Below are 24532 nucleotides of genomic sequence, written 5' to 3' on the forward strand. Positions count from 1 at the left end.
CCATTCATGTACTGTAACCTTAGCAAAAGAACTCATCCTGTTAGGCTGGAAGTTGGAAAAGATGATCTTGCACACTACAACTGCTGAACAAATTGCGGGGCAAGGGTGTGCACTCCTACACAGCTCAGATAACCTTTTCTGGAGCTGTGTGTAGAGAACATATGGTTGGCTGTCAGGTGTGTTTGTCTCTCCATCACAATTAATATAAATCCCTCAATAATATGTGCAGTCAGTCTGGGACGTGGGTCAGTTAGCATTCTCCAGCATCGCCTTTCCTTGGTGCCTGCTTTTTCATTAGCTCCTTTGATTTTTTAATCTATTTTTTTGTCTGTGATATTTAACGCTTACGAGCGTTGTTTGTTAATAGGTGACATGAGGGCTATACTGATGAATAAAGTGAGTTAGACCCAGAAAACTATTGATGTAAGTGAAATAATTGATATAAGTAAAATTTATATAAGTGGCTAAAAATAGAATAGTGCTGGTCTAGAACAGTTTGAAAAATGTGGGTTTTTTTATTGTTGCATAGGAAAATAGTTATCTAGTCTGTTACAACATGGATTTTTTTTTATATTTTTTAGAATGGATAGAGTTGTTTGGGGTTTTTCCCCCCATAATGAATAAATATTAAAAGGCATCATTTTCCACGTGCATTTTCTGTACCATTTCATTAAAATGTTGCAAAAATTTTCGGGACAATAGGAACTGGATTAACAATTGTAGTTCCTGATTATGCAGTCTGAGCCACATGTCGAGCCTTGCATGAGTAAGCTTTGCACTCATAGATGAGATTACATTATTGAGACCAGTATTTGATGAATAAAAACTGGAATTCCAACTTAGCATTTAAGGGGCATGGAAAAAGAGTGGATGTGCCTGGGGTTTATGCTCTGAAGCAGAACAAACAGCTCAGCATAGTGAGAGTGTGTCTCACAAAACAGCCGCTCCAGTTCTGTTGTCCCAGTCCTGATCCTGAAGGGGAAGTTTTTAAAGACGAGCGTTGGGACAGTGAAATTATGGGGTGTTATGATATTTTAAAGCATAAATTTGATAGAGATATTGCCACTCCTTCTCTTTTGAGAGTCCCTATTTTGAAAGTAAAATGCTAACCCAGTCTTTCTCCATTGTTCTTGGTTTTTGTTTTTTTTTGAATCAGTGTCTCTTTCCATGCTAACATTCCGCTTCTCATCTCGGTTCATCTCAACTGCCTGTCCTCAGAGGTGCTTTGATTATACATGGATATGTTAATCAGACCAGTTGTGCTCAATTTGGCTTTGCTTTTGGGGTTTGGATTTCCTTCATTCTTGAAGGTTTTGTGGTTTTTTTTTCTTTGCCTGCTGTCCTGTCTGTTGCTTTTGCTGCATTTTTTTAATATAATATTTACTATAATAGTTACTATATAAAAGTAAATATTAAAATACAAGCCTTAAAGCTTTTTGGAAAACTTCTTTGGATGTTTGTCTGGAATGGATAAAATATGTTTCACGATAAAGTGATGATAAACTGGAAATAACTTGAGATCCGTAGCCCATTGAAACCCACTAACCACACCCTTATGGATCATTTATTCACCAGACCAAAGCCAGAGTAGCTTTGGGCTTGAGTCTGTGTGGAGTGCTGTCTTTTAAAATAGAAACTGTCTTCCCAGCTCCTGTCTATTATTTTGCTACGTATTTTTCTTTTTGCTTTTGGATGAAGTTGGGTTCCTGAAAAAGGAATCTTGAACCATTCTGCCATTAATTCCTTTTCTTGATTTGTGTCTTGATAGTTGTCCACTTGACTGACACACTTGCTGTGCCTTTTTCATAGAAATTACTGCACCAGTCTGGTTAATTAGAAGATTAAACTGACTTTTCCATGTTCCATTTCACTCATTTTTTAACTGTCCTCCAGCAACATAAAAGTTATGGAGCATTTAGCGGCTTTGCAAAGAATTAAAATGCATGTACGGCCTCTAAGGAATCATCAAATAGGCTCGTGCAAGAAATAACCCAATACACAGTAACGTGATGTTTTATGGAAAGCCATACTGTATTAGAACACTTTAATTTTCAACTCTAGAAATCAAATATAACTTGTGTAACGCTCTGAACATTAATTTTATCGTGCCTGCACAGGAAAATGAAATTGATTTTTTTTTTTACTTATTTTAAATTTGAAGGAGAGAGATCCATTTTCATTTGGGACATTATTTCATCTAAATAAATGTTCTCTGTTATAGAGAAAACTGGAAAGTAGATGAAGGCATGGGAGTAGCGTTTTAATATACAAATTTACTATATTCAAGTGTTATCCAATCCTGTTCTCTTCATCAATTGCTGCATTAAAACTGGGAAATATTCAAGGAGTAGAAAAAGTAAAGACAAGTGTAGTTGTGCGTAACTAGAGGTATAAAATGGGGTTGTAAGTTTATTTTTGTTGTGTTTTTTTAACAACATGCTACTGACAATTGTTAACAGGTTAAAGAGAAATACTAATGATGTGTTGTTCATATTAGTTGAATCTGGTAGTATTGCAGGTTTGCATCTTAATTCAGTGATAAAATGTCACTCTTTGCAAAAGTAACTGCTAATCAGATGGTGGTGCTAACTCATTTCTACATTCCCTTAAATATTGCAGGAAAATGGATTTTCTCATATAAGTTTTACTATATAATTTCTTCTATCCTTCACAGCTTTATATTTGTAAAAATTCACTAAGCTCTTAAATGTTGGTGAGTTATGAATGAGAGCAATGTATGATGCCAGGAAATATGTGCAAAGGGACTTTTAAAGAAAGCTTTGTCTTTGACACTCGGTGACAAAGTAGATTTTTCAGTTTGCATCTTCTCTGTATTTTGTGATTCAGGCAGCTATTGAATCTCTGGAACTTCAAGAAGAAACAAAAGAAGAATCTGATGAAGAGGAGGATGATGATGAAGAGTCTGGACGATTACGTTTCAAAACTGAACGGAAAGAAGGAACAATAATTAGGCTTTCAGATGTGACGAGAGAAAGAAGAAACATTCCAGAAACATTGGGTGAGTTTTTGTGGCAGTGGACTATTTCCAAGAACTATAATACAAAAAAAAAAGTAAAAGGCAAGCTTGCCAAAACTTTTAATAGAGAGTTTTGTGGAAAAGATAGAACAGTCACCTTCTAAGTTAGATGGACGTATATCCAAGTTGTCCAAAGTGACATGTAGTTGTTGTAGTATGTATAGGATCTGTCTCCTTGGGAAAAACATTTAAGTATATCATATTTTGAAAACCAATGCAATGTTTGTTCACTGAGACTTCTGTGGTGTCTTTAAAAGTTTTCCCGTTTTCAAGCAGCAGCTATCTGAGCTATGCTTCACTGCATATTGTGGTGGAATACATTTTAAGGAATTCTTTGGACTTCCATCCTTGGAAGATTTTCAGTTGATAATGCAGATCTTGTTACTTGTGTTTTGTCCTTAAATACCTGCATGTTTACTGTTTTCTCCCAGAAACAGATATGTGTTGTGAAACTTGCATTCCTACTATCATATTGATCTAGAGAAATTGTAAGTTGTGAGGAGCGTGTTAGAAAAATATGAGTTCAGCTTTTCTAACGTGAAACAATCTGGATCACTTATCATCTTGATTCTTTAGGCAACGTCTAAAAGGGTTTATTTTCTTTGTATTTAAGTAGTGTAACACAAGTGTGTTTCTAGGAACACTGTCCCATGTAGGTAATGAACTTGTCATTGCTATTTAAGAAGAAGCAGTAGGTGTGCAGCTTTCTTGCAGCTGCTTTGTTTTAGTCTGTAAGTAAAATGACATTGATTTAAGGTTTTGAGAGTTGACTTCAAGACTCTGCACGTGCCTTGGGTACTCGAGTATCTGATGCTGGTGTTGTATTTGCCCCACTGGGGATAAGTATATTGCCATTTCATGTTGGCCTTTTATGGCGGTGGTAGTAATAATAAAAATAAATTATAATAAAGATACTGGGGAGATGTGCAGAAGTTAAGTTTTGCTCTGAGAAAGGTGTGCCAATCTCATAGTTTTCCTGTCGAACCAAAATACCAATTCAAGCTATGGAGAAGGTGCCCTGATCTTTTGAAGAGAATCAAGATATGCAAGAGAGGTGACTGGGTAATGAGGGCAAATTGTCAGATACTGTAACTGTTGTCTGTTTGTCACATACCACTGGAAGATGTATTGATGGTACTTCAAGTTTTACCAGACTACAGGGATGAATTTTTCTCACAGGATAGATTTAATATGGGCGCTATGCAGTGTTAGCTTGATAACTGAGTGCTTCTGCTTTCTTTCCAGATAAGCTCGTGTCTTTGGGACAGCAGGGCATTTTGGAATTACATTCACAGAGGACACACTTAGATTGCTGGAACTAGTCTTGATGGAATTTTCCTCTTACTTTAGAAGTCTTGCTTTGCAGAGGATGTTAGTTCTGAGGATTTTTTTTTCTCTTGAGCTGTATAGCCTGCTAATTCTTTAATTCAGTTGCAAGGAATTTGAGCTTTTACTATGCATGAAGAAACTGAGAAGCCTTAATTCTGTAAGAAAATTGTTGTGGCTAAGAGGACTTGTTCATGAGCAGCAAGGAGCCAGCTGCAGAGATTGAACCAGACTTTCACAGTGGTATTTATGTCGGCCGTGTCATGCTGTGAGACGTCACTGCAAGGTTTCAAATCGAGATCTTTCTAATCTATTGTTCCTGTTTAGCAAATAGCTCTTCTTGCAATATCAGGTGAAGTGTGTTTTGAGGGCCTTTACTCAGCATTGTTTTAATAGTCAGGAATTGATTCTGCTCAGAATAGGACTGGAGGAAGCTCTCTAGAGAGGCATTCAGACACAGAGTAGTCTGTATGGGCAACGGATATTTTATCTGAGGTTCATTGCAAATGTATTTTCAACTATGAGACTGTATTTCTGCATACTATATGCAGGCAATGTTATTTATACAAAAAGTGCTGTTGGCTTTGTAAAACAGAATGTTTTAATAATAAGAGTGCACTGGCATAGCTAAATCTCTGCGCATAATTGGAAGCTAAATGACAGTTGCATACATTTTCGTATGTCTGTGGGTTTGCTCTATTGTTTAGTGTAAAGACCAGCAAATACAGACAAAAGTTGTAGTGGAGCTTGAGTGTAAAGGAACAGTGATTTGAATTAGACTTATTTTTAAGTGTAATTTTAAGAGATTTGGGAAGTAGCTCTGAGATGTAAAGAAAAAGGTGATGCAAATGTGGATGAATCTATAAACTAAAGAGTTTTTTTGAAACTGCTTTTTGGCAAAGATACAGTCTTGCTGATGTGAAATGGCTTCTATTAATACTAGTTTTTAATGTTAATTTGTTGATAAAGAGACTAAATGATTGACCATGGAAAGCTCAACAGCAAAAAATGCTTGTTTACATATAAATATCTGCTTGCTTTTGAGATTAGAGAGCAAATTTTTACAGATGCTGTTGGTTTAAAAATGGAACTTTTTTGCACAGCTACATCTCCTTACTTTAAAATCTGAACATAGTTGAGAAAATACGTAAAGAGGAATTAACATTTCAGTTGAAGTTACAAACGTAATTTCCATCCTGTCACATTTTGGTGACCTTTTGTGACAGCTTGTCTCTATTGGAGGAGTGCATTCTTACTTGCTGATTAAAGATGTCATTTGAAACCATTTTATTACCAGTGATAGTGAAATTAATCTTGACACTTAGAGACACTAGAAAAATAATTGCTGATTCACTGCATTAACTGTGTGCGAGAACTAAGTCAAGATGAGTGTTTGTGCTGGTAAAAATTTGTATTAAAAAATAGAGAGCATTCTCATGAATGTAGCATAGAGCTTTCTTAAATATTTCTTTATCCAAGATAATGTAAGGTTTTGAAAACTTTAAAGGAGACGTATGTAGGACAACTATATAATTGATTTCTAGAGTTACTGAGTTTATATCTTGGATGAGAAGCATATAACTTCCTTCAGTGCATGTAGTTGAAGTCATCCCAGAGTTGGAATTGTCATGCTCTAGATTTTGTTACACGTTAAGGAATGTGAAGAAAAAAAAATGTCCTTGGCATCACCAAACTGAAGTATTGTCTCTATACCTAATATAAAGACCAAAACTCTACAGTTCTGCAGAGCCATTTGTAAAGTGATATCAAAGATGATTGGATGTGGTAGTACTTTTTGTAACGTTCTGCTTAGTTGGCTTATATTCACTCTGATAACTAGTGGCTGAGATTCTGGACAAGACTAGGGAATTAAAATGAATGGTTTCACTGCTGTCCTGTTGTACTGTGTGCAGAAGCACATAATATATTTAGGTTTCCAGAAAAAAATCTAAAGGAGAATATTTGCCATCTCTCTCAATTTAAATTGCACATATACCTAAATGCATATGTATGTTTATAATAGCTGTTCTGGAGTAAGATTTATGTTGTAAATTTCTGCATTATTAAGGATAATGAGGATTCTGGGATTCTCAAACCTGAGAATTTGAAATGCTGTTGCTCTCAGGGAGCTACCCAAGGCGTATGTAGCTGCCAGAGACCTGTGCTCAGGGTCAATGTAGGCAGGAGCCAGTGGCCGTATGCTACAGCACCCTGCACACCGTCCTGCAGGAGTGGCAGCATGTAGCCTGGCTCAGCAAGTTGTGGTCACAACTGCACACAAGCTTTTAGCTGGGGAGCAGCAGCGGGCCTTTTCATGTGAATACCTGATTGTACTGTGGAAGAGTTTAAAGGGGGGAAAGAAGATCTCTTCTTTGTCTGCTCATCGCCTCTTTTCTGGTTAGCAGTCTGATCTTGCTTTTGGATGGACAGGGACTGATTTCCTTGCTTCTCTCCCTGCAAGTCATCCACAGTAACTGCTCTTGTTTTCTGTGTGTGTGGCACAACACTCTCAAATTTCATTAACAGCCCACCTAATGATTGAACTGACTGCATATTTTTCTGCTTGGTGGCTGATAGTAATACAGAGCACTTGAGGTGTTAGTCAGTTTAGTTCACTGTATGGGCCTTCACTTTTGCCATCTGTCTCTGAGGCTCTGAACTTGCAGTTTTGTGTATAAGAAAAAACCTTCACAGGTGTGACACTTGCCTTCGGTGGCATGTTGTTGGGGAACTATGCTTGATGTTAGTGTAATCTTACATTCTGTTGCTTGTTGTTTTGTTTGGTTTTTTTTTTTAAATCAAGTGGTCATATTGTACTTCTGTGGTCATAGATGTGTGAATGTAATGATGCTTACTACAGTGAATTCATGGTGGTTTTTGTTTGCTTGGGATATTTTTTCCAAGGTCAGTGTTACACACAGTTTTCACTTTTCTGGCTCAAGAACTGAATACATGGACTGTGCCTTGAAAGACACAGCCTTTAAAGTTTAGGAACTTTTGTGTAGAGAGAGTAGGAAAACAATTTATTGGTTTTCATTTTAGAGAGTGACGAGATCATCGAGATCATCAGGACTGACTTTGCTCTGGATGCTCTCATCCTTTCCCAAGCTTAATCAGCAAAACCCCTGAAATCATTTTGCTTGGAGCAGCCCGTTCTTCTACAGCTATGTGTCCTTCAGTATGTGCTCTAGAGGCTAAGAGACTCAGACATGATTTTACCTTGTAGGAAGCCTGGCTCTATTCCCGGCTTCATTAGGAATTGCTTTTCACACGTGTGACTCCTAATCTGTTTAATAGGAATCTTATCCTGAATGAATATCAGTGGTAGGTACTTGTTGCAATGACTGAACTTTGCTTTCCAAAACTACCTTGCTGAGCTCATGGTTGTAGTGTGGGAGACAGCAGAAAAATTGCTCTGCCTGTCCTGTTCTTGGAAAAATAAGAACTTTCCAACTAGCAGCATGCCCATGTTACTTTGCAGTATTTGGTTCCTCTCTGGTTAAAGGGAGGAGAGCTGTTGCTTTGCAGTGTAATGGTAGCATTTCTTCCATAAGTATATAGGAGCCAGAGATTTTTCTTTCCTGTGGACTAAGCCCATGCTAGTCTTTCATGCTTGTAAGTGAAGAAACTTGACTTCAGGTTTGGACAGGAAGGAGGCTTGAAATCTGAGCTTTATTTTTCCCATTAAACCAGCTTTTTTCTCCCTGACAGCTAAGGATAGATAAGGTGGTTGTTTTCATCACATCCAATGCTTTTGATTGCTTTAGAGGAGAGTACATTTGTCTTCATTTTCCTCAAAAATCCATAGTGTGCATGTTTAATACCATACTAAGAATTGAAGGAGAGAGATTCCTTGCCCCTTTCTAAGCATGCTGAGATTTTTCTGATGAAGCCTGATTGTCTTGGGCTCTGCCAGTCTTTTAAGGCAGGTGCTAGGGGCAAAGGTAGTATTTTGTGAGGATATCTGGTGTGATTGTAAATTAAGGCTTTGTCACTTAATTGCAGTGTCAGAAAGGGGAGAGAAAAGGAGGTAGAGAAACTTGTCTCATCACCAGAATGCACAAATTAAGAAACTGCATGCTGATCTTGGGTTTGTAGGAGTCTGTCGCTTGTTGTGTTCTTAGACAGCCAGCAAGTTCTAAACTTCTCTTTTAAAAATCAAAAAGCCCTTGCCTTCTGGAGGTGCTGCATACCTCTGAAAACTGGGACATGCAAATTTACAGTCTTTGAAGCTCAGTCTTGCAGGTGGTTTTTGTAGCCAAGTAAGAACAGCTGCTGCAGTGGGAATGCGTGGCAGTCACCCTTCTCTGCCCTTCTGCCAGTCCTCGACTTCAAAGACTATTTGAGATTACGTATGAAGGTGTTTAAGAAGGTGGTGTAAGTAGCTTTGGCTATTAGAATCACAAGAAATTTTAATAGTTTTCTGATGCTTTAGTTATGTATTCTTGATAGATGGATGTAGTGATATGGAGGCATTGTTGTGCCTCAGTTGCCGAAAACAATTTTATTCTGGTCTTCAGGTATTATAGCCATTATGTGTAGTATAACCAAGTAAAACCACTTCATCCTGAAATGTGGTCCCTGTACCCAGTCTCCTTTAAAATTATGAGCAGACTTTTAAAATGGAGAAATAGAGTTCTTGCACTAATTGCCATTTATATGAATTCAAAATATATTTTTATTTGTCAGAAGTATGTTCATTGTAGAGTAGTTTAATTTTGTCCCATTAGAGGCAGAAGTCAGTTTTACCAGGGATAACAAGGTATCTGACTGACATCTGGCAACAAGGAATCCAGCTTACATGGTGTAAAATCCTCAGCTGCATGTTTGGGTTAAAGTTTATTCCCTTCAAGTAACTGAAACCTGGTAAGTGGCACCAGGTACTGGTTTTGGTACTGTCACAGTTTGTTTCCTGAAATTCATTGTAGGCTTTTATCTCCATTTCCAAGTAATTTCATCATCTGGGCCTGTTACTGCATGGATTTCTCTTGATGTTATCAGCGCTGTCCTATGTTTCAAGCGAATCTGGCAGTCTTGAGTGCTCTCTGTTCTCCCGTGTTTACCTGTGACGTCAGTTCAGTGAGTGTTATCAGTGGCCATGTATTTGACTTGAGCCAAGCACAGATTCTGAAGTGTGCTCTCTGAGTGGAATTTTTACTTGTGAACTATATCTCGTTCTTCAGCCACATACAATAGATAAAATACTAAGTAGTTAACATATTGCAAGAACTCTTCAGCAACCTGAAAGTTGTTCTTTGGAACAGGCCAGTGTGCAAGAGGGTCTGGTGGATAAAATCTGTATATATGGAAGACTCAACATATCCTATACTATAAAGTTTACTGGGGTTTTCATTGTGCTGCCTGTCATTTCTGCAGATAAGTGAGATGTGGTTTAAGATGACATGAATGTGAGAAGAGCCATAGCCTCCTCTTACAGCATAAGACAAACTTCAGTAGCATTTAGATAAATCAATAACCTTTTTGTTCATACTTTTGTTTCATTTATGTGCTGCTTTTTGCCTGTGCAACGGACAGCTATCTGCGTGCTTTTTCCTTTTAAAGATGACGTTTAGTGAAATGTTAATATGCCACCTAAAGGAGATCAAAGTGCCTGGAAATTTTCTGTTTGTTGCAGGGATGCTTCTGTAATTCTAGTGATGTTTTTCATCACATTTTTCATTTTCCAGATATGAAGCTAAAATGTTTTTTCCCCCCACATCTCTCACTTTTGACAGAACTTTCTGCAGAAGCCAAAGCAGCATTACTTGAATTTGAAGAGCGAGAAAGGCAGCTTAAACAGGGACGGTATGGCTCAAGGAGAGGAGGGCGAAGAGGAGGCTCAATTATGTGCCACGGAATGGGAGAACAAAGGAGAGACAATGATAGGGGAAGAATGAAGGATCACAGACCTGCACTGCTGACAAATCAGCCATCGACAATGGTACCTTTTAATCCTTAGGATTCTTTGAACATACTTTCAGGAAATTATGGATAAATGCATTCTAAATACTGACTATTTACGAAGGTGGAATATATTCCAATTCACACTTTTTGCTCTTTCAGGGCACTGTTAGGTAAGAAGGGCTCTGTGTAACATGGTGACTGTGAAAGTATGTGCTTAGTCCTGTTACCAGCCTCATCTTGAGGAATCTTAAGGCCTGCAAATGAGAAGTGGATTTTGACTCATGAAACACAACTGGGCTTACCTGTTGGCTTGCGTAAGGATGGAGGAACAAGTTAATTCTGTTGAAGTCCTCTATGTGCAACATTGAAATGTATTCAGTCCCACATTATTAATAGTAATTGGTTTAAAAAATACAATCCTGTAAAATATTTCTTGGTTTTGTCAAAACAGTATTTTTGCTGATACTTCTTAAAAAAAATATTGTATACCTATCATGCTTCTGTGGAGGCAAATAGACCCTAGGGAGGTAATCACCACTAGATAAACTAGTGTATTGGGATTTCAGATGAAATTCAGCTTTGCTCCTCTTTTACCCCCTATGTGCTTTGTATCGCAAACTAAAAGATTTTGATTTTCCCATCCAAAAAAAGCCTCAAAACAACCAAACCAGCAAATGCGTGATCAAGAGGTAGCCCACATTTATTTTTGCTAAAGTTCATAACGCTTACTGGAAGCTGAGATTGCAGAACAAAGCCTGTGTATGTCTTTGCAGGACAAGGTCATCTGCATTAAACAAAGGGGATTTTTTCCAACAGCAGTAACTCTAGGTGCTAATCACTAGCAGGAGTCGGTGGATATCTCAGCGGCTGAGAGCCCTGCAGTAGAATATTTCGTGCTTTTAAAACAGTGAAGGTGGAATAATTGTTTTACTGTGCTGCTACAGGCTTTGCTGGTTATTTTGATCTTAAGTGTTGTAAACATTGTGCTCATCACAATATTTTCTTCTTGTGCATACTTTGTAGCTGCTTTGCTTGATGTATATGGCTGCTGAAAAAATGTGGCACATCTTTGTTACTGAAAGGTTGCCCGTTTGGGACTCTTCTTGCACTACCATTTGGAAGTTAATTGGACTAGGGCTGATATCTAGTATCAGTGAGTTCAGAAGCAGAAGGATGTCTCTCAAGTGAAACATGATAGTTAAAATAAAGAAAAAAAAAACAAACAAAGAAACCACCAAACTGGTTTTGGCCATTTGGATTTGAGAGTGTTGAGCAGCAGTAGAGTTTCTTCAGGGTTACAGAAGGTGCTTTGAAAGTATCTTTAGTTCTTTCTTCAAGCAGTATGGGTAGATGGACTGTACTAATATCTGAAGAATCTGACTTAACTTGTGTTTTGACTTGTTGCTGCTGTTAGGTCTGTGTTCTCAGAAAGGCTCTAATATACATGAGACAAAAGTTAGTAGATATGTTTTGATACTAGGACATATTTCTAGTGATCATCATATGTATCTTATTGCAGTTGATGACGGTTTCCAGTGTCATATGCAGAACCCTGACTTACAAGACTGGGCAGTTTCTTTGTTAAGAATAAGTGAATGAATGTCTGCGTTCCCTGTGTGCTTCCTTGCTCTTTGCCATCGACTTCTGCACATAAGTGTCTTCAATTGTTCCTTTGCTTTACTGTGCTGCTGGTTCTTAACAGTTCCAGTTGATGATATGGGAATGAGTTTTTTGGTTCATATTTGGCCTTAATTGTTCTCCAAAGATGTCTTGATTTTGTGTTGGTTTGTCAGGATATTTTAACTTGAAAGCCTAGTGACTTTATTCTTTTGTCTGACTTTAGACTCATTCACAGAGGTTAATTCCAACACACCAGCAACCTGTTAGGAGTCTGTTCCAGCACCATCAACAGCAGCAGCACCATCAACAGCAGCAGCAACAGCAGCAACAACAGCAGCAGCAGCAGGAACAGTTACAATCTCTGCTTCCTTTACAGCATCAGCATCATTCTTCTCCTCCAGGGCTACATATGCCCCCTCAGATAGAAACGCCTAGAATAATGATGACTCCACCTCCAGTGACACCTCAACAACCGAAGAATATACACATAAATCCGCATTTCAAAGGGACAGTAGTGACACCTGTCCAAGGTGAGCTTTCTGAGTGCCTTTGAAGTCATGCAAGTGTGACTCATCTTTTTTTCCTTGCCAGAGATGTATCAGTTTGTTTGTTTATCACTTCATGGAAATGTGCTTCGGGCTGGAGTTTTTTTCTTGGGCTTGAAACAAATGTTTTGCCTAAAGTAAGACATAGTGTTGTTGGGCTGTGGCCAGCTGAAATAGTAAAGTCTTTTCAACTTCTTTATCATCTTTGTTACTTTACTGTAAAGCCTGCAAAGAGCAGTAAAAATGGAAACTGAAAAGAGAATGTGTTTTTTAAAAGTAGGAAATGTCAGTTTTCAAAACTAGATAAGTACTGCAGTTTAAAATTTCCCCTATCATTCCAGCATCATCCAAGCATTCACAGAATGCCCCCCCACCTGTTTCAGTGAGAGTACACTGAGGCACTCCTTGCACTGTAATTGCTCTGTGAAAGGTACCAGCTGGTGTCCTTGCTTGACAAGGTGCATGGCCTTTCAGTGCTGCATTTGTGATTGATTTGCAGCCTGCAAGTACATTTTTTCCATAACTTAACTAACATAACCAAGCACTCTTTTGGCTACACTTTTTCAGGCAGCTCTCAGTAGAGATGTTAAACACTTCAAAGTAAAGTAGTAATGTTAATGCCTAAAAGGATAAAAAAACACGTGTACGTAGCTGTGATTTGTGGTTCTGTTTGGATGGGGGCAGGGTAAGATGTTGCCAGTTGATAGATACCTACTAGTTTTCTCACACATGGCTTCATAGTAGCTGCATTGTAGAGATTATTTTGGTTTTTTTCCTGTCTAATAAAATCAGTGCTTCCCAACAAATTATGATTCAGGACAGATTATCGGGAAACAGTCCAACAGAGGTCCTTCAGTCTTGGATTTGTGCCTTCTGTGCATTTTCCTAACGTTTCCAAAGCAACAGTTACTGTTTTGTGAAAGCAAAATGTGTTTTTAGACTATTGATGCCTCTTCTCTCTTCCTGCGAAACAGTTGGCAAATTTGTATTTAGGTGAATAAGTGTCCTCCTAATGCCTGTAGGGACTACTGAGGTTTTTTGATTTTGCCTAATGTCCGTAGTAGTGTATATTCCTTCTTTTGTCTGAGTATTTTTTTACATGTTATCAGATGGTTTAGGGCTTGTCTCAGCCTTACTGGTACCTCTGTGGCACTGTGGGTATCTGAGGGGCCTTGCTTTGTCTTAAGCACCATCTGACTGTATTTGCAGATAGTCATTTTAAAAAAGTTGTGTACGTCCTTCATGTTAGGAGATCTGCAATGCTGGGTTTGTAGTCTTTTTATAGATCTCATACGTGCTGACTTTGTGTGTGCGGTCATCAAAGTTTAGTTGTCCTTGAAGCATGAGCAGCCCTGGAGAACGAGCTGTCCATTTTTGAGGGGTGCAAGACCTGTATTTCAGTGAGGAAGGTCTTGGCTATATGTATTGATGGCAGCTGGATCATATGAAGTACCTTTGTGCTGTCCATTTTACTACATGAATCCTTAGCAAGATCACTGAATATATCTAATAATAGGTGTACAGCATACAGTTAAATGCAGTTGCTGGAGAATCTTAACCTTCTTGGTTAGCAGGCTTATATGCTAAGCTGAGTCTTCTGCAGTGGCTGGGAGGAGTGGCCATCTCAGTCATTTAGTCTGCAGTGGTGTAATTATGTGAAAAGTAGACCTATGCATAGCTAAGAAAAAAAGTATAAGAAATCAGGAATCAATAGTCTTCTTCAGGGAAGATAAGCATAATTCTAAAATCAATGGCATTTGCATATTAAGCTGAAGTTTTAAGCAGTCACTACAGGCAAATGCTAGACAAATTCCAGTCTAAGGAAAGCTCTTCTAAACTTCTTTAAAAGTTCTCCTCAGTTTAATCTGTCTGCTTGAGGCCCCAGTAGGCAGTAGTTGACAACATTATGATGCATTTCATTCATTTCAGAATTACAGGAAATACTGAAAGATGAAATTGACCCTAGGTTCTTGATGATGTCTTGCCCCTTCTTGGCTGAATATATTTCCAGATGCATGAGGATAGGTGCAAAGTTTATTGGGGTTCTGTTGTTGAAAATGTGATGCTTGGAAGCTAAAAATGCCATGTCTGAAAGTGTATGATATGCACACTTGGGTTCTGGTAATTTTAATGGTATGCTGTCATGTTTTAGTGTAGACTGGCAATTTTCCCCCTCTAATTTCATGGCAGGATTAAGCTCACATACTTCTAATTGTCAGCACCAGGGACGCTTTTCTAACTGCAAGTCATAGAAATTCACTTCCTCAACATCTTTTTGGTTTGAGTTAGTCTTGAAATGCATTAACTAGAGCAGTGTTTTATAGAGGAGACTCAAACCTCCTGTAAATTATTATGAAATTTTTATGTGAATAACATGGCATGTATAAGAGCTCTAGGAACCAGCTGCTTCAGCCTGCAAGAGTTGAAGCAGTCCTGAAGAATCCTGTCATTGGCTTATTCCTTTGAGGTCTCAAAGGCAGGTCTCTTACAGTGGCCATCATCTCCCTGCCAAGCTTTGAATCTTTGCTTAAATAATAGTTACTTTCGAGCCAATTTTGTTCCAAGCAAATTTCTACTATTTTTAATGTTTGAGGCTTCATAAATTATTAAGAAGGACTCAAACTGTCAAACCCACTGAAATGGTTATGCGAGCCTCTGCAAATACCTGCTGCAGATAGTGCTCAGTTGTGTCTTTTGTAGCATTTAAATCCCATATCTTTTAGTCTCTTGCTTGTTGTGTAGTTTATCTTTTACTATCCTGTAAATTAGTTTGGAGTTGTAAGTAGTAATTTTTGGCTAAATGCGTGTCCAGTTTTGATTATGATCAATTTACAGCTGCTGGAGGACTATACACAGATGTACTATGAAATACTAGTTCAACCTGTTATAACAAGTATTGAGGTTTTTCCCCTTTATACCACAAATAGCTGTGGTGCTGCCAAAACTGACTTGACCCAATGAGCAGTTAATGGTAGCTTGGTAGATTAGTGTGTTATTTGTCATTTAAAAACAGTTTAGGAAAAAATACATTATAGTTCTCCTAAATAATCGATATAGTAATTGTTTTCTCATCTTTTCAGGTACAGCATTGGAATTTATAGACAAAAGCAAATAAATCTGCTTAAAATCATGTCTGACAACATGCTGTGTATTATTTTTGAAACGTGCTTTTCAAATTTATGGAAGATTTGACATCAGGAAAATGAATTTTTATTTGAGACTTCTTTGCTGCTTCAGCGAGTGTCCAAGGATTGAAAGGGCACAGAGTTTGAACGACTATCTTGAGTATTAAATTCATTTGCTTAAAATATATATAAATATATATATTTCAGTGTGCCAGAGGCAGGATACTGAAATAGACACAAGTGCCCTGTTCAGATGACATTTCTGTACATTTCCCACCTTATGTGATTTTTCTCATTGCCTCTCTGACCTGCAATACCTGAGCTATTTTAGTCTTAGGTCTGTCAAGAGCACCCTGTCAATTTTTTCCAGGTGGCCATGGCTGCTTGATATCGACAGATGTTCATTAGAAGCCAAGATGAGACTGTTCAACTAATTTTCTAGTGTAACCTGATACAAAGTTTGTGTGCACTCTTTCAGTGCTGAAAGACTGGTGCAATTAGTTTATCCCGTCAGTCCCTGAACTAATAAACGACAAATACTTAACAAAAGTGGATGGAAGCCAGACATGGGCATGAGCTAAAAATAGCCACTAACGTATCAGTTCTTCTGCCTCAGTTACCATGTAAAAAAAGGATTTTTTTTGAGGCATCTTAGCAAACTCCTGCATTGGGAAGTGCACCCAACTTCTTCCTTGAACTGACTGCATTTCCTAACATCTCTCTTGCTCTGAAGTGTAATATTGTAGTTGTCTACAAAGTCACTTTCAGAAGTGCTAAAAATGAACTGTATAAAAATAACCTTAGTAAAAATTTTTGGTAAATGAGAAGTCACATTCAGTGCTGTTGGAAATGCTTTCTTTTACTTGTCTAGACCTTTTGTTTAGCACTTGAACATTTGTATTTTTAACCCCTTGAATGGCTCAGAGAGGAGATAAAAAGTGCACTGGAAAGTGGGAAGTCTGTCATTACACTTTGTACTGGGGATTCAAACAGGTTCAGTCCCTAAGGGGATCCAGTGGTAGATGCTTTGTGTGTTATGCCAGAGTATTAAGTGAATGTTTTGGGAAATACTATTTTGTGGCTGGTCTTATGAATTGCAGTTGTATGGACAAATCATCTATGTTAATCCCCCTGAAATACTAATTGTGGAGGTTGTTTTTTAGGAAAAGATTCTCCCAATTCTTCTTGGTGTCTCTATGAAATAGCAGTGTTTCATCTGAGATCTATGATTACACAGACTGTGGTCACAGTTGTATATACCATTATGCTGGCAAGGCCAGATGAAGGAGTTTTTGCTTGCTTTTAATTGCCACTGCCTGCCTCATTTTGCCTTCCTGTGAAGAATGATTTGTACCAGAGAGTCTCTCGTGCCCATGCTTGTTATGGGAGGTTGGTGGTGAGACTGGGAGATAACCCTGGAATTGTGGAGAGGCATGAAGTAGAGAAGGCAAATTAATCATGTATTCTTGCAATTGATACACAGAATTATTGTTCAAGTCTGCTGTCTTTGTCTAAGAGACAGCTTTGGCTGACTAAGTATTCTGATTTTCCTTCCTGCAACAAGGAGCAATGTAATTCTGGAAAATGCAGAATTAAATTATGTAAATTAACTAGGAGAATCTTAATTGCCCTGTTGCATGTTGCAGGGGAGGAAATGACTGCTTAAAGTTAATTGTAGGAACTGTGACATGTGAGGGTAAAGGTAGCAGATTTTAATCATGGCTTCTTGTTGCAATGCTTTTGGAAATAACAGCAACAACTGTTAGGTAAAACAAATGGTGTTAAAAGGTGCTTCTTGTTTCAGTGCCCTTGCTGCCAGTTCCAGCCCAGCCAAGACCTGCTGTAGGACCCCAGAGATTTCCTGTGAGTAGCAGCTGTTTCTTCTTCTTTGATATGGATAAGCATACATTTGCAAGGAAATATTAATATAGCAAATAAAAGCTGTTCTAGTGAAATATAATTTTAAGGATTTGTAAATATTGACAATACACTCTGCAGTTGAAAATGTTTGTTAAAAGCTTAAGGTCAATGGATTTTTGAGAGAAGAATTAATTCTGTTTAACTGTAAAATTGTTGAACCAGTCTCTCCAGTGGGAGAGACATGAATGCATCTTGTCTTAAGGAATATGGGCTTCATTTTATTACTTGACTCTTACTGTATAAATAGAATCCTTATTTTATTTGGTATAATGGAAGGCTATTTGAAGTAATCCCTAAGCTTAAAAAGCAGTATATATTATTTATTGCAAGAATCAGCAAAATTTTGTTTCTGTCATTACTTCAGGCATTTAAGTGCCCTCATATTTTTGTATGAAAAATGAAAATGACATTGCATGACCTTCCTTTCTCACATGTTTCTAACTTCCAAAACAGACAAGATAGTTTCACTAGGCTAATTTCACTTGATAATTTTTTTTTAATACTGGAAATTAAGCAAGTGTATGCTTCTAGACGTTTTCTCATCATTTCACAGTTTTGTTGTCTTAAATTGTTAGTTCAGGTGGTTTACAGAATATCAAAATAAGAAAAAGAATAATTGGTTTGTGCAATATTGTCCTAAATATTTCCAAACAAAGACCCATGTATTATGTTTCCCAAATGTATAAAACAAAAATTATCCTCTGTTAATGTGCATGGTGCTGAAGGAGGAAAGTAGATGTTTGTTAACATCTGTGTAGTATCACACAGTAAATTACTTGCATAGAGACCAGATGTATTTATAAGAAGCAGTGACTTTTGGTTGTCATGTGCCTACTTGGCTGCTTTTGACACAAGACATTTTAGTTTCAAGACTTAGAGTTGAGGAATTGTGATGTCCCTATTTTGTACAGTAACTGAGATTTTAAATTGTCCTTTCCCTTCCGAGAAGTATGAAAAGGTTAAGCAGTGAAAGTGCAGTTTCATTAAGTAATTTCATGTCTTGTAATTTCATCAGCAGCACTTCACCAGAGATATTTTTCTATTAAAAAATGCTGTGGTTTTCAGAGGAAGCCATTTTTTTCAGGAGTTTTTAGTGTTATGTTGAGGCCTTATTAACATTTTAAGAGTAATTCTGGTTGTTTTTTATGAAAACGAGGGTCTTGCATTTGTTTTCCTTTGGCACTAAGTTGTATTGCCAATAAACACAGTTGCGGATGGAAAAGAAACCACAGGACAAGGAATATCTGTAAAGGCATCGTAGTTGACATCTTTGAAGTGTGTTTACATTGGTGTAGAAAAATTGGAAATTATTGTTTTAAAATTGACTGTGAAGTTAGATTTTAATTCTGTTCACTTTTGGTTTTGTAAGTTGAGAAGTACTGCTAATCAAGCTAATCTATTATGCAGCAGTTTTTAAAATGGAATAAAATAGATACAACATTTTTGATTGGACTCTTGCTTCTTTTGCCTGAAGGAAAATACTTGCCTGTTTGCTGCAGGTTTATGTAAGCAGTGCACTAGCAAAGAGTCAATGTAATTCTTTTGTCATGAAGAGTAGTGCTAGCTTAACTCAGAGGATCCAGTACTGTGATTTGGTTGCCCCAAGTGGGTTTTTTTTATTCAACTAGTAACTTGCTATATCGCCCTGAGAAAATAATCTTTCCATGACTCACTGAGTATAATATGGACTTCCCTTATGAAGCACTATATAAATTTTGCATAGGTTATCTGTCACATTAGGATTAGGAATTAAGTGTCACTGTGTACATATCTCATGTTTGTTTTATTAAATGTAGTATGTTAGCTCTTGAGCTGAAGTCATATTTACTTTGACTTGAATGTTTTATCTTGCAGAACTACCTTTTTTGCTCTGTTACATGTCAGATGCCTTTGCCATTATAATTCACATGTTTATGCGTAAATGTTGACTTAGAGCAGTACAGCAGTGGTTAGACAACTTTGCTGACAAGCCATTTGAAAAAGATAAAAAAAATATTCCACAGTAAAATTCACTCATCCTTTTCGTCATTGTAGAAAGAATCTCTGGATATATAATAACTTGAATTTGCTCTTGATTTTATGATTTCTTTGATTGCCTAATCAAAGAATAACTGTCAACTGTTTTTTCTGGTTGTTTTCTTTCTAAAAAAATTGTGGGTTTAGAGTTAAATATTTGTAGCCTGCCTTCCTCTTTAGCTTTGAACTGGATGGTTTATTTTTATTAAATGTGGCAGAGGTGGGAACCTTAACAGTAATTAAATTCTTATGGGGGAGAGACCTAAAAGGAGGGCTAGTGTCATCACTGAAGGAAAAATAGCCTCTGAGTTCCTGTCTTATCTAGGAGAGAAACCTCTCAGCATAGAGGAACCTGTATGTGCTCTGAAAGTGGGAAGAGCTTCAATTGGGGCAAGTCATAAATCCATTGGAAACCAGGTGTTATTAATTTAGGACTAATGAAGTGAGTTGTAACCATGTAATGATTAATTCTTACAACCTTTTGCAGAAAGATGTAATTGCAGAGTTGAACAAAGTTGTAATGAGCATGTTAGCATATTGGTGTGAGTTCTAAATTATAAGAAATAATGTAGTGCTAAATCAGGGTGATTTTGATCAGGATTGAACCTGCTTGGAGTTGGGACTGATTTAGATTCAAGGTTAAGTGAATTTAGTTTTAATATTTTTGTTGTTCGGTTATTTCTTACTTAAAGCTTAACTCCTTAAATGTTTAGAGAGGAAGTACTAAAGGATGGGATTAACTTTGTATTCCCTGCTTAAGATTATTTTAACCTTTACAGGAATCTTTAATCAAGCAAGGAAGTTGTCAGTCTCTTACTCTGTAAGAATTCAAGGTGACTTATTGTGAATGATATTTGAGAGCTATGTTCAGCTGATTAGGACTGAATAAATGATGGATCTGAGGCATGTTAGCAGCTGTGAAATGTGGTGAACTTGTGCTAACTGGGACTTAAAGCCGTGAATTCTGCAAAGGCTTCTATGCTTGTCTGAATTGCAAAAATATTCTTCAGGTTGCTGTAGTTGACAGTAATCCAGTCTTGAAGCATAGTCCATGCTAATATTTTTCCAGGTGTTTGAATTAACCTGGAACTGTGCAAGTGCCAACTCTTTATTTTATTTACACTGTTTAAACAACAGATTAAGCTAACTTTGTCGAAGTCTTTCTGGAAGTCTTGTTTTGTCATCATCTTTTGCTGTAAAGTGGGTAAAATGGCTATCCAAGCATTGTGGTTGGTATTTCACAAATAAGTCAGCTTCGGGGACCAAAAGGACGTAACAGAAGTCTTTCTTCATACTTGTATGGGTCTTATGAATCTTTCACATGTTGTCTGACCAGGTGTTAGTTCCTGTGGATGCCCCAGTGCAAGTATGAAGCCTGTGGCCTTTGTTGTTACGCAGGAGGGACCATTGTGATTTCTGTCCTGTCCTGTTCGTTATCTGAGCTAACTCCTCTTTCAACTGCTGTGTTCTGTGAAGAATGGTGGAGTAAAATCAGGGAAGGAGAAATAAAGAATTAAAGTGAAGTGTTTCTGAACACCTTATATGTAGGCTGCTGATAACTGAATGTTGTAGAGGCCAAATCCTTACTTAATATGAAACTGGCAAAATTGTTTGCTTTCAAATAGCAATTTTCATGAGCTAGGTTGATGGTCCAGGTCTTTTCATTTATTATGGGAGTCAACAGCGCATTCTATGTCCAAAATGTTTCGATATTTGCACAAAGAAAAATCTGTAAAGATTTTTTTGCCTCGAACGTGTTTTTAATTTAATGAGTACTGAAGTAGTTTTCATATGTGGCACACTTTGCAATTTTTTAAGGACATATGAAAGTGGAGCAAGTGTTGTTGTGCTTGTTTTTGGGTAGAATGTGGCAAAGGGAAGGTGTTTTGCACTGTTAAAATTCTTCAACCAGAAATTGTGAAGGATACCTAACATCTAAATTTGGGTCTGGAAATGAGGTATTTGGAGTGAAGAAGTGGTTGAGGAGAACCTGCTTCACACTGCTCAAGGCAGGAGAGAGATCTGGGGCCATTCTGTACCTGTCCTAGATCCCCTTCTGAAACCACTGCAGAGAGAGCAGAGCCTGTTAATGTAGCTTGTCTGCCTTCTGCCAGAAGAATTTTCAGGCAATTGGCATAAATGTTGTTCTATCTGCTGTTCGGAACCTGATGCCCTGAGTGTGGTGCGATCTAGGCAGGTGTCGGTTCCACAGACACACTTCATTCATTTAAGTTGATTTAAGTTTCAGAGCTGCAGTCAAGAGCAGTCTGAAATGGCACATAGCACAATATCAACCAGCACTGGTGTCTGCCTGACTTCCATGGTATGAATTCATACCAGGAAGGCTTTGATATTTTTTAATGCACAGAGCTTTTCTCCCTTTATACCTTAGTGGATAAGGGTACCTTTCAGATGACTGTTGAATTCAAGTCTGAAAAAGTTGAATGGTATAACATAAATTATGTTTTACTCAGTAATAATAAGACTTAAAAAAAATAACTTGTCCTCAGACCTTTGTAAATATTCTACATCACATGTCTTTTCAGTTTCCAAGGGTTTTGACATGATTTTGGTTTGGAACTTAGTTTTCTTTCAGAATCATCCTTATCCCCCAAAATACTTGATTTTTATTTTCTTGTTTTCCTTAAACTGCAGAAATGTTAGCAAACTTTCTTTATATTCTCATTCAGCATGCTTCCGCTTAGTCTTCAGGGTGTCAGGTATTTTCTTAAATGGATGCTGGGAAAGGCAGTTGAGAAGTTTTGATTCATTTTTTTTTCAGTGTTTCTGAGAGCTCTGGTTTGATGAATTCTGAGTTCTCCAGTGTTGTTTGAAATTCGAAGCCTGCTTTAAAACACTTATTTATGCTTTAATCTGTGAGAGGTTTTTAAACAGGTGCCCAGTTGTTTCTCAGAACATAGGTTGATGTCTTTAATTGCTGCTTGCTTGAAACATTTCTTTTAGTGAAAAAATGTATTAGTACTACACAAATTGATTATAAAATGTACATTGGAATACAATTTACTACTTTTCCTCAAATTAGCTCTTAGACTGACTTGAATGAGCCTGCAATGCCATTTCAGCAAACTTGGGTCAGTTAACGGATATCGCAATGTACCTGGGTCTGTGGGTGTGCATTTATGTAAACACTTCTTGCAGTATTTAGATATAGAAATTTGCAGCACTTTTAGGAACAAAACTTGCAATAGTGTTTGCTATTATGGGATACACAATTAGGAAGTTAACGTTTTTCCATTGTTTCAAATTCGATCATGAGTTTCTACAAGATAGTTAAGGTTTTTAGCAACTATTACTGTGGCTTGTGTTCTCCAGTTCTTACAGAAAGGACAATTTAAAACAGTCCTTGGTCCAAGTTATAGGCAATTGTCTTAGACTAATATTTAGCAATCAGTGATGTTTGGTAATTAGTGTGTGCTTGTGGCACTGTGTATGTAGGAGGCAAACTGGAAATGAAAAGCCACTTGTGAAAATTATTCTCCTGCTTCCTCACAATTACTCTGCTTTAGCTATGGCTTTACTGTAATGAGTAACAGTAAATGAAATTTTCACTCTATTACTGTGTAGCAGATCACAGGTAGTGTAGAAAGCATTTTGTTTTCATTTAACAGGATACGTGGTATCAGGTGGTGTTGATTGACATTTCTTGGATAGTGCTTTATACAGCATTTCATGCAAATCATGTTTGAATGAGACTGCTGCATCAAATTACATTTCTTTCAGATTACAGCCTTTGCAGATGTGAGAGAGCTTGTTCAGCAGCTAGCAAAAAGCTTTATTTTTTAACACTTACTGTTTTCACAACTTGACTGCAAAGCCCCGTAATTACAGCACTTAAGATTGTGAAGGAATGATGGGCACTTTCTCTTATCAGATCTATAAGTAGTAGCAAGCAGATGCAGCATGAGATCCCTCCAGCTGTCAAATATTGTCAGGCTGGCATAGAGGGAATGCAGTTTAAAATGCAGGTGACATAATACCCAACATCCTCCATTTGCTAGTGGGCTTCTGATTAATCACGATTACCATACATTATCATACCATCAAATTTAATCATATCAATGAATTCCCATCTGCAGGAGGAGCAGCAGCAGCTAAACATGATGGTAACAGCTATTAAATAAGAGAGGAAATAGATGGTTTCTAAATGCAGTAACCCTTTAACTTGTCATGCTAGCTCCAGTGTGTACATGCTCTGCCAATATTAAAATCAAACAGAAAACTTGTGCATTTATATTTCATAGTTATTGTCATTTACTTTTCTGTGAAATAATTGCCATTTAACACTGCCAAGGAAACCAGAATTGTAGATTTTTTTTCCCTGTATTAATGATGGTAGATTTTCTTCAGTCTCAGCTTTCATACCTGCTAAACACAGAAGCACACCATGGTTGAGGTTCGCTTGGGGCCTCTGGAGGTCATCTTGTCCCACTCTGTGCTCAAGCAGAGCTACCCAGAGCTCTGCTTTGAGTATCTCCAAGGATGGAGACCTCACAACCACCATGGGCAACATATTACCAGCACTCGGTCACCCTCACAGTAAAACAATTCTGAAATGGCCATATATATAAAAATCGGTATACTTTGCTTTTGATACATTTGTATGAATGAAGTGTGAACTTTTTTTAAGCCCTGTGAGCAAAGCACAAATTTCTATCAAGGCAAAGAGGAGAAAGTAATACACATATAGCTATATGGCCATGAATTAGACAGTGCTAAAGAAGTATTTTGCAGAAGTCAAGACTCCATAAAGAAATCTAATTAAAACATACAATAGACTTCTTACTACAGCACAGTAAGGATAATTGAGTGCTAAATACTGAATGGAGAAATAAAATATATTTGGTGTAAAATTACAGAGTCCTAGATGATAGTACAGTTCTTGAGGTATTTTTGCTGAGCTGAGAAAATGTCCTTTTAAAAGATAATGGAGTGCATTTATGTCATCCCAGTACAAAATAAGTAAATCTATAAGCTGCCATTTATTCACCTTTTGCATCTTCAATTCTTGCCATTTCTTT

The 24532-nt window shown here is 37.4% G+C and overlaps 1 protein-coding gene across 5 annotated transcripts in view; it reads left to right on the forward strand.

Annotated features, from left to right (window-relative positions):
- RBM33 (RNA binding motif protein 33) overlaps positions 1 to 24532 on the forward strand; it is a 103951-nt gene that overhangs the window by 24015 nt on the left and 55404 nt on the right. For 4 of the 5 annotated variants that reach the window (XM_069859291.1, XM_069859292.1, XM_069859294.1 and 1 more), the window contains exons 7-10: positions 2848 to 3019; positions 10099 to 10304; positions 12111 to 12417; positions 17362 to 17420. In XM_069859291.1, coding sequence (XP_069715392.1) covers positions 2848 to 3019; positions 10099 to 10304; positions 12111 to 12417; positions 17362 to 17420 — 744 coding nt within the window. The remainder of the gene's footprint in view (positions 1 to 2847; positions 3020 to 10098; positions 10305 to 12110; positions 12418 to 17361; positions 17421 to 24532) is intronic. The other variant, XM_069859293.1, reaches the window with a different exon arrangement.

Source organism: Phaenicophaeus curvirostris, chromosome 6, assembly GCF_032191515.1.
Source record: "Phaenicophaeus curvirostris isolate KB17595 chromosome 6, BPBGC_Pcur_1.0, whole genome shotgun sequence".
NCBI lineage: Eukaryota > Metazoa > Chordata > Aves > Cuculiformes > Cuculidae > Phaenicophaeus > Phaenicophaeus curvirostris.